Source organism: Xenopus tropicalis, chromosome 8 (genome assembly GCF_000004195.4).
Source record: "Xenopus tropicalis strain Nigerian chromosome 8, UCB_Xtro_10.0, whole genome shotgun sequence".
NCBI classification, from domain to species: domain Eukaryota; kingdom Metazoa; phylum Chordata; class Amphibia; order Anura; family Pipidae; genus Xenopus; species Xenopus tropicalis.
Window position 1 is genome coordinate 44,503,158 of NC_030684.2, and position 11,180 is coordinate 44,514,337.

At 41.6% G+C, this 11,180-nt stretch overlaps 1 protein-coding gene across 3 annotated transcripts in view; it reads left to right on the top strand.

Moving 5' to 3' along the window:
• The window catches only part of nlgn3 (neuroligin 3), a 52,055-nt gene extending 41,119 nt beyond the window's left edge, over positions 1-10,936 (top strand). Inside the window, exons 4-8 of one of the 3 annotated variants that reach the window (XM_012968135.3) lie at positions 3,865-3,924; positions 5,209-5,358; positions 5,964-6,149; positions 7,031-7,820; positions 8,364-10,936. In XM_012968135.3, coding sequence (XP_012823589.1) covers positions 3,865-3,924; positions 5,209-5,358; positions 5,964-6,149; positions 7,031-7,820; positions 8,364-9,210 — 2,033 coding nt within the window. In that variant the 3' untranslated portion in view covers positions 9,211-10,936. The remainder of the gene's footprint in view (positions 1-3,864; positions 3,925-5,208; positions 5,359-5,963; positions 6,150-7,030; positions 7,821-8,363) is intronic. The other 2 variants (XM_012968133.3, NM_001171827.1) reach the window with 2 other exon arrangements.
• The last annotated feature ends 244 nt before the right edge of the window (positions 10,937-11,180 follow it).

The following is an 11,180-nucleotide window of genomic DNA, read 5'->3' on the forward strand; positions in this document are numbered from 1 at the left end:
GCACCTCTACAGGCAGAAATTAGTTTTGACCATTGTGCAACCAGTTAGACATTTAAATAAAAAAATCTGGTTGTTACTGGTAACTGCACTGGTACAAATTCACCCTTATATTGGTTTATTAGAGCCTTTATTATTGACCATGCACAGCAACATTTCAAAAAAAGGGAAAAATAGAATAATATTAACAATGTATGATGATATTTGCCTTTATTAGTTCCATTAGTCCCCACAAGCAAGTTAAAGACAAATTCATTCTTGTTTTAGTACAGAAAGTTAGAGGGATTGGCAAAGATACAACATGGGCAATTAGAAACATCCATCCTTTAGCAAGAGGTGAGACAGGACTTACCACTGCTGAGTGGGGGGAGTATGATTTTCACCTATACAACAGTGATGACAGACTGATTGTGACTGGTGGAAGATGACCTGGATCTATTTGCTGAACCTTGCAGTAGGCTGTTATTTCTCCCTAATCAGAAATGACTTTACTCACTATCACTAAGTCCCCCATAGCTTCCACAAGACGCTGCAGAACCCTATTATTTCCCTGTCATTGGAGACAACAGGGAAATGGTTTTAGAGACCACCGGTGGTTGTTTCTTTTTGTGATGAGCAGAAAGGTTCTATTTACTGATGAGAGAGATGTACTTATGATAGGACTATACAGTTAATAGGGTGTTAAAGTATCTCTTCCTTTAACTCCACTGAATTAAGTGTGCTGTAATTAGGTGCTGTCTGATGCTTTTTCCTTGTGTTGGGATGACACTAAATGGACCATTGTTTCTTACAGTACTACTTAGTGTAAACCTGTGTGGGCTATTCACTTATAAACCAGTAGTCTAGGTGAGGTTAATAGTCACCCCTAAATAATAGGCTTTGTAAATGATGAGACTGCGTGTGATTTAGGCAAAGGCAACTTACAGCACTCCAACTGATGCAGAATTACAGTTCCCAGCAAACCCAGCTGTGTGGGTGGGATGCAGGTTTTATTTAGGGGTTGCCAAAGGTTCTTCCATTGGCTCAATTTGTGTGTGAAACAGGTTCTGTTGTAGTATCACAATTTAATTAGAGTACAGTAATAAAATTCCCCTTAAAGACAATCAGGTGTAATATGTGTACAGTGCATGTATTGTGACAAACTTTGTGTTGTATCTCCCCTAAAAAAAAGTATTACTTTGAAGAGCAGTCTATAAAAATGAGGTCCATTTTGCTCAAAATTCAGGTGAAACCCATCAGTCTGAGACTGAGAGTGTTATAAAGAGATTCTGACATATTCAGGACAATAGCTAATACTATTATACTGATAGCTAATAAACCACAGAAGACTTATTTACTAGTTTACAAATTGCCATTTTTTTAATCTACAATTGCAGTTTTTACCCCAGAATTCCTGTAAATAGCACCTATGCATGCACTAAATAATGCCTTTGTTTCGTGAACTGCGTGAAAGTTGCAACCAACTTTGCAATGGCATCACTTCCAGTACAGCAGTATCAGTATTTCCAGGTTTCCCCTACACCAGTGAACATAGTTACATATCATTTAGATCAGGCTGTATGGCACATTAGCGCTGCTGCGAGTTGTTAGGGGCACATTTGTAAATGGCATCAGTGCACACTTAATTTTGAGTCCATATTGCAGTTGAGGCTTTAGATGTGTTTAAGCACAGACAGCCTTATGAATGAGCGAATGTCCCCTCTTCTCTTTACTGTAAACAGTACCTCAGGCTATCGGGAGGCTGGGGCAAAAAATAAGGTTAGGCCAGGCTGATTTAGGGTAGGCATATCAAGGAAATTAATTTCTTTTCTCATTTGGTATCATATAGCCTTTTATAATCACATGACCAAGAGGATGCCTTTCTTGCAGCATGCCCCTTTTTCCACTTGAGTTCAGTGTCAGGGCTGAACATACTTGTTGTCTATTGATCCAGTTCGGAAATATTTCTGGCTTTTGTTATTTCTTGCACTAAAAAAAAGGAGAAAATCTAAAATTGAAACTAAAGTTGCATTTAACTTCCTGATCCCTACAAGCACAATCAAAACAAATCACCAATCCACTTAGAAACCTTTGTATAATGAGCTGCTTGTTATTTGAAAGCCTCACAGGCTGCAGCTAGTGAAATGAAGGGGGGGTTTATTTATACAAAAGTCTTCTCAGTGGACTGTTAATATGATTTTATTTTGCCCTATTTAGTGCAAGAACCATAAATATTTTCTGGTTAAAATAATAGGCAAAATGTATGTTGAGCGCAAACCCTATACATAGAACTTGTGTTGTAAAACGGGGGTATACGGCTCAAATAACATACCAAAAAAAACATAAATTGTCATAAAAGGTCAAGGATACTTTACATTTTCAAATTACTATTATACTTGTAATAAGATACCCTGCTCAGACCTCACAATTTAAGGTTAGATCAGGATGATTTATTGCAGGCAGTGACACTCCCTCCTTGTAGTTCCTCTACCTAATATATTTGGAAATATGGAATATGTCCCTATCCCTTTACCTAGTTCTATCTCTTTAAAGCAGGGGTCTCAAACTCGCGGCCCGCGGGCCATTTGCGGCCCTCGGTACAATATTTTGTGGCCCGCACCAACACCTTCTCAAAAGCAATGAATGGGTCGCGATTTTTATTGCGATTCAAGGGATAATGCAAGGCACGGCGGGCGGGAGCTGCTGATTGCGGAAATGACGTTATGCCATCATAACAGTTATTATGGGAAGACGTTCTGTGTGCACAATTAGCTGCTAAGGAGCTAATTGTGCACACAGAACGCCTTCCCATAATAACTGTTATGATGGCATAACGTCATTTCCGCAATCAGCAGCTCCCGCCCGCCGTGCCTTGCATTATCCCTTGAAAGCCAATTTTTTGTGAAATCCCTTATGCGGCCCAGCCTCATCCTGACTTTGCCTCCTGCGGCCCCCAGGTAAATTGAGTTTGAGCCCCCTGCTTTAAAGAGAAGCATTGGGTACATTGTCCTGTATGTGTCAGAATCAGATTGACTCCCTTTACTGCGAGTAGCAGTGTTCAGATGCAGTGCCTCTTATTTCTTGGTTCTACGGGTTTGTTCCTAGAGCAACTGGAGATGATTGGATGATTGCCTGGGTCCCACTGGTGCCATGTTATTAATGTGCTTCTCACACCTACTGTACATTTTCCACTTAGATGGACACGGAAAGACCCCAGGGCATAAATAAAAAGATACATATGCAAATCTAAATGATTAATCACTTATTTATTTCACACATTTTTACAAACACACAGCAATGGTAATCTATACAAGGAAGTATCCTAATGCCTGTGCGCTCAGAAACACTCACTGGCTCCAGTACATATCTCATATTACTGCATCTTTCCTCAGCCACGGGCAGTCTACAGACCTCAGGGGCTTTATGGCAGGGTTGAATGAAAGATTAGCATCAAGGGCTAATGTAATTAAAAATAAAAAGTCATATATTGTGTAATTGCTAGATTTACAGTATACAGTAGCTTCATATACTTTTGCTATTGGTTCTAGTAAACATTGCACTAATACATCCTTCTGTCAGTTTCACAAAGACTGCCTCAAGCTCAGAACACACACAGCTCCCATACTTTTCATGATGTGTGCTCTTACCTCACTTATCAACATTCAGTGTGGCCCTAGTGAACCCATGGAAACCTCTTCTGCATAATTGTCCTGTTTGCAGTGCACCACCGGAACTTGCACTTGAGTTCATTACGTGTTAGCCCGTCAGTGTTAGGCTTGCCCCCTAAATTTAGGGTCAAAGGCCATATCCTGAGATCTCCAGTCCTGTTATCTCTTGAATTCTCTTGTCTGTTTCTGTTTGCTCGGCTCTGTCTCCTGCTCTGCTCAGGACCCAGCGCTAAGAAACAGGGGGAAGAGTTGTCGGATAATGACGAAGACGAGGAAGGAGGTATTTTCTGGCTGAGGCTGATGCATGGAACCTGTAATTTTTTTTCTCCTTCTTTGCCCACTTCTCTTTCTTTCTTCCTAACTTCTCTGTATACCCTTAATAATACTACTACAATAGTAGGTTCCTCTTCTTGCCCCTATGCATCTCTACAACCTTCTCCATTCTTTTCCTTCTTCTGTGCCTCTTTTCCCTCCTCTTTAACTAGAAGACAGTGAACACTTTCTCAAGTTAGAATACACTTCAGGTTCTTCTCCGTGCCAGCCATGCCACCTAGCTTTAGAGCCCTTTTAGGGTTGTACAGTTCTAACACTATAGGACACATGGATTTCTTATTCTATAAAAGTGAGGATACCTCCATATTGAGGGCAGCAGTGGCTGGTGAAAACCAACAATAGAGGAGAAACATGCAGCTCACAATATCTAGGAATCTTATGGGAACAAATGTCCTTGGCCAAAGACACACAGGAGAGAATATTCTTTTAAAGAGAAGAAGAACTAAGGGCAATAATACATTTTTATTTTTGTTTAATTCCTAGTTTTCTAACCCTATCCTTTTCTCTTAATCATCTCATTTCTCTCTTGTACTATTGTTGTGACCTCACGATTATTGAGCAAATCTGAGCTCCTGTGGTCATTTTGGGGGGTTTTGGGCCTATAATAGAATGCTGAAAAAAGCATGTCATACCATTAACTTACTATTCTTCCCCATCACCTCCTTACCACTGGCTATTAATTGGATCTCACATATGTAATTGCTGAAAATTCTCATGTGGGAATATAAAGAGTATATTACTTTTCCAGTATCGGTGTGATTTCTTTTCTATCTTTCTGTGAAGAACACCCATTACCATGTAGATTTCTTTTTTTTGTAGTTTCATTTCACCTTGCTACACGCCAAAAGGCACCTTCTTAGGACCATACCATTATAACCTACTCACTCTCTTAATGGAAGCCCCGGTCCTGAGAATGTACCATTGTAAAAATGTGGCATGAAGTGCATGTATATGGATTCTGTAGCTTGTGAGGTGGGGGTGATTTATAAACTAGATAATGTAGTTGGGTATGATTTCATTTTGTGGTGGATTTTCAGCAGAGTACGTGTCATGTCATTATGGTGTGATCCTTTGCCAAATCGGAGCAGATTCCTGCAGTGTCGTGTGTCATGGCTTGTGTGATGGTTACTGCACTCGGTCATGATCTGCTGCTGTGAGCTGCCTTTGAAACCCCCCCTGCTTTATGTCACACTGTTTTGGCCAGTTCCATTAACTTTTTTTTCCTTTACAGATATCCGGGACACAGGAGCCAAGCCAGTCATGGTTTATATACATGGAGGATCATACATGGAGGGCAGCGGGAACATGATCGATGGCAGTGTGCTGGCCAGCTATGGGAATGTTGTAGTCATCACCCTGAATTATCGTGTGGGAGTTCTGGGTCAGTGTGCCAATTCCCTTTGTAGTTACCAGTGGTATCTGGCATTGCTTGACCTTATTTTACTGGCATGTCTCTTTCACTTGGCAGTTTTCATGTTTCCAGTTTATTTCTGATATATTTTTTGTCTTCCTCTCACGTTCGTCTACTCCTTCCCCCCATGTGTCTATGCTTCTGTAATTATTGATCTGAGACTTAATAATTGATGAAGCTATTTATTTGGCCTCCATGGAGAGCTGTTAGAGATAATGAGTCCCCTGAGGGATGTAGGAATAGGCCTTGGGGAGGAGAGGATATAGATATTATAGCATTTCTAGCTTTTCAGTTTTTTTTTTAAAGCCCGTTTTCACTCTTCCTTTTATTCTTTTTTAACTTTAGTTTCATGGAACTAGGGATGAAGAGGCTAATAAATATTTTAATAACATTCTCATGATTCAGCGTGGAATTACCCATCTAGCTCCCTTTAATCACTATTGCCTTTTGCAGAAGGATATTTCACTGTATTATAGGGCATCATGGGGACCCACTCCAAACAGCACGGGGACCCAGTTTCGGTCCTGTCCCCTCAGTTGACAATCACTGTTCTAATAGGATATCAATATTTTTAGGTTTTCTAAGCACTGGAGATCAGGCAGCTAAGGGAAATTATGGGCTTCTAGACCAAATCCAGGCCCTACGATGGGTAAGCGAGAACGTGGCGTTCTTTGGAGGCGACCCTCACAGGATTACTGTATTCGGCTCTGGCATCGGAGCATCCTGCGTCAGCCTCCTCACTCTGTCTCACCATTCTGAAGGTATGGAGATTGCATGACATTAAATGTATTGATGTGTTGCGTCTAGGATTACATAGCGATCTTGTTTTCTATCTGCCCCTGACGCTGCTCCTTCCCCTCGCTCTTTGTTCCTTGTGATTGTATGCCTTACTGACATTAATTTTTTTGTATCTACTTGTTCTATTCATGGCACATCTTTTAACCATCCACTAACCTCATCATAATGTCTGCATTACCCTATGCCGTGACCCCATGTCTGTGTGTCTATCCCACCACATTAAAGGTTTATGGATCACCTGACATTTTTCCATGATTTCATCACCCGATGTCTGTGTCTGTGGGCGGCTCTTAAGGTACAGAAATTGTTCCTGTGATATATTCCTCCATATATTGTTATCTTCTAACGAGGCTTAAACATAAGTAATGCTCTGGTGCAGATGCCCAGCTTTTACATTAGCTCTTTTTATCACTTACTTATTTCACTCTTTTTTACCTTTTTTGTGTTCTGTTCTTCCTTATATTTCTCTTCACTCCTCCTCCTCTTCCCCCCAACCCATTTTCTGCACCCCTCCTTTTTTCTTCTTTAGAAAGATCCTCTTGTGCTGTGTTTTTTCCCTGGCACACACTGAGACCAGCTGGGCAGGAAGTCGAGCTGCTGATCTCTTTATATCTGTGTCTGTCTGCCTTTCTGTCTCACAGTGGCTGATGCTGGAACTTAAACCAAAATCATCCACTTCAAAGACTCTGGGGATTCTGATTGCAAAACAGTCCTTTGCTCCCATATCTACCTGAGCAGAATATAGGCCCTGTCGTTCTTTGTATTTTTATTCCATGTTGTGATGGCTTGGTATATTTTTAATATGAATAATAGTTCAGTATCTAACACTAACCTTCTATGACAGGTCTGTTTCAAAGAGCTATCATACAGAGTGGATCTGCCTTATCCAGTTGGGCTGTCAATTACCAGCCAGTGAAGTACACACGACTACTTGCTGAAAAGGTGGGCTGCAATGTGCTGGACACTGTGGACATGGTGGATTGCCTGCGGCAGAAGAGCGCCAAAGAGCTAGTGGAGCAAGATATTCAGCCTGCTCGTTATCATGTAGCTTTTGGCCCGGTAATTGATGGGGACGTTATTCCAGATGACCCAGAAATCCTCATGGAACAAGGGGAGTTCCTGAACTATGATATAATGCTAGGGGTCAACCAGGGTGAAGGACTCAAATTTGTGGAAAATGTGGTGGATGCAGAAGATGGTGTTTCCGGAAGTGATTTTGATTACTCAGTTTCCAACTTTGTGGACAATCTGTACGGATACCCAGAAGGCAAAGATACACTTCGTGAGACTATCAAGTTTATGTACACTGACTGGGCTGACCGAGACAACCCAGAGACCCGCCGTAAGACTCTGGTTGCTTTGTTCACTGATCACCAGTGGGTCGAACCATCAGTTGTGACTGCTGACCTACACGCCCGCTATGGTTCACCCACATACTTCTATGCCTTTTATCACCATTGCCAGAGCCTAATGAAGCCTGCTTGGGCCGATGCTGCCCATGGAGACGAGGTGCCCTATGTTTTTGGAGTCCCCATGGTGGGTCCAACAGATCTGTTCCCTTGTAACTTCTCCAAGAATGATGTCATGCTGAGTGCTGTGGTTATGACCTACTGGACTAATTTTGCAAAAACTGGGTAAGTATTATTAGAACTGCCTACCTGTTTGTTGTGGGAGGACAGTATATTTTTACATTTGAGAGTGAAAGAAGAGGCTCGGATGGAGTATTGTTCCTAAAGTGTTTATGTAGAAAAGAGGTTGGAGTACGTGGGAGACACTGTGTTGCTGCATGTGGGGATTAATACTTTAATTTATTTGTTTAGTATATTTGTACAGTAAACAGTGGCTCCAGGATTGCAGAATGCATTTAGTTACATAGTTATCAGATAGAAAAAAGACCAGAGTTCATCAAGTTCAACCCTTCCAAGTAAAACCAGCACACACAAACCTATACTGACCTATCTATACACTCACATATATCAATACTTGTACTTGTATCAATATTTGTGAAGTGTTGAGAGGTAGACAGTGAGAAAAGATGACAAACAGAAAACTTGCTATAGAAGGGATGGGTTTTAAGATAGGATATTAAGGAATATTTAAAGTGTTGTTAGATTTAGTCAGAATTGTAGTGTTTGAGAGTTTGTTTTCTCTAATCACTCATAATCCTTCTTTCTCAGTGATCCCAATAAACCTGTGCCACAGGATACCAAATTCATCCACACCAAGGCAAATCGATTTGAGGAGGTGGCGTGGTCAAAGTACAACCCACGTGATCAGCTCTATCTACACATAGGTTTAAAACCACGAGTGCGTGATCACTACAGGGCCACAAAGGTGGCATTCTGGAAGCATCTGGTACCACACCTGTACAATCTACATGATATGTTTCATTACACCTCTACGACTACCAAGGTGCCACCATCGGACACAACACAGAACTCTCACATTACACGTCGGCCCAAGGTCTGGGACACAAAGCGTCCAGGTGTCTCGCCAACCTTTAATGGCCCGGTAGCCAAGTGGGACCCTGAATTAGATCCCGTAGACCCTGTGGTAATCCAGGATCCGCGGGACTACTCAACAGAGTTAAGTGTTACAATTGCTGTGGGAGCCTCCCTTCTGTTTCTCAATGTCTTGGCCTTTGCTGCTTTGTATTACCGCAATGATAAAAGACGTCAGGACACGCAACGCCAACCAAGCCCACAACGCCCAGCTGTCACTCGGGATCCAGCACACAGTCCGGTTCCTCCTGAGGAGCTAAACTCTCTACAGATAAATGCAGGACACCCTGAATGTGAGGGTGGGGGTGTCTCCGGTCATGATAACCTGCGTCTCCCCACCCTTCCCGATTATACACTTACTTTGCGCAGATCTCCTGATGACATCCCACTCATGACACCTAACACTATCACCATGATCCCCAACTCATTGGTGGGACTACAAAGCCTTCACCCATACAACACCTTTTCTGCTGGCTTCAACAACACTGGTCTCCCGCACTCACACTCCACCACTAGAGTATAGCGTCCCATTATGCTGCCCTTCCCCTTGCCCTAACAAAGAGCCACCACAAGATGTTTGCAGACAAGGGGGAGGGATAATAACACATTCCATGCCCCCTAGAAGTGGGGGACAGCTGTGGAAACCTTTCTTTTTTAGGGAAAAAAGTGGCTGCTCAGTTCTAGCCCTCAATGGAAACACATGTTCTCTGTTTTTGCTTCCTCTAGTGCTTTTACCCTTGGGGAGGCACACAGATGGTAAGAACATCTTGACTACTGATAAATGTATAGGTTTGCAGAGAAATTCTTAATTGTGTTTTGTGGAATAAAACTAGCAGTATCCAGGTGAATTCTAAAGGTCAGGAGGTAAATACGCCCATTATAAGACTATTGCCCACTCTTGATACCCCCACTATCATTTGCCCTCCTTTCACCTTTCTATACTCCTACTTCCAGAATCTGTGAATGAAGAGTGGAGATCAGCTAGTTAATTTCTTGGCAAATAGGGGGGTGGGTGGCCGTTAAGTCCAATTCTTGTATTTTTTACATTTAGACCAGAGTTTTTCCAAGATCTGTAAGATAGCGTGGCTATGTGTTTGGGTGTGTTAGCAGGAAATCAGTTGGAGTTGGAGCTTCAAAAGAAACATTTTGTAACCGTTTCTAATTCTATCCGGACACATATTCCAGCACTTTTTATCCAAAATGTGCCAAATTCATACACCAGCGTTAAGGGGTATGGTATAATAAGACCCCAAATTCAGGGGGGCAAGGACAAACTCCAACCCTACCCTCTTCCACTCAGTGCCAAATACCAGAAAGTAGCCATCTTCAACTGAGAGGAAGGTGGGTGTCTAAAACACAAAAAAGTCTTGGATACAGGGGACAGACTGGCCTTAACGCTATGGAGTGTGTTTAATAATACCAAACCATGTGCCAAATTTACATCATTCGTGTATAGTGTGGAAGGAACCACTAGGTCAATGTTTTCTTCCTGGTTACTTTGCTCATTTAGTTTGGGTTCCCCAGCGGCGTGTACGATTAGACAATAGGGTAAGGGTTGGATGCAGTGTCTCGTGATTTGTGGATTTCACTACAGTATTTCCATAGGTACACGTGTGGAGTGACTGGAAAAGAGACAACACAAAGTGAGAAACAACATGGAGGCTTCTCCTACTGTGTGTAAAAATATACTGGCAATGTTTGCACAGTTTGTAGGATAATGTGTTTTTAAATACATGTTAGTGCTCACACAAACGGTTTGATATATATACACACAACGCAAAGCTCCAGTGTTGTCTCTCTGAACGTGTGTGCAGCAAGGTATGAGCAATACTCTATCTTTGGATGTATGGGAATGGGTGCGTGTATGTATATATTAATAGTATATGGGTCTTTGTGTGCATGTGTGTATTTCCATGTACCTGTGTATGTATGTGCGTGTGCTTTTACACACACATTTACATACACACACACACACAAGTACACATGATCACTAATAACGGTTGTAGATATTACTAACCTAGGTTTTTGCCTCCCTCCTCCCCCTGGGGCCCCCAACAATCGTTTCAGCTTTTCTATCATTTTCCATGATTTTTTGGACATGGATTTTGTGACGCCGGGAGACGCCATAGGGTCAAGTGACAGTTTTGTGACACAGAAGAACACCTGGGGTCAGTATTTATAGAATGTATTTATACTGTATCACAGGAAGTAGAAAAAAAAATTCCAAATAAAGAAAATTCATATTTTTACATGTTGTCCATTGAAATTATTTTATTATTACGGGTATGGGATCCCTTATCCGCAAGCCCGTTATCCAGAAAGTTCCAAATTACAGTAAGGCCATATCCCATAGTCTCCATTATAAGAAAATTATTCTAATGTTTAAAAATGATTTCCTTTTTCTCTGTAATTATAAAACAGCACCTTGTACTTGATCCCAACTAAGATGTGATTAATCCTTATTGGAGACAAAACAATCCTATTCGGTTTATT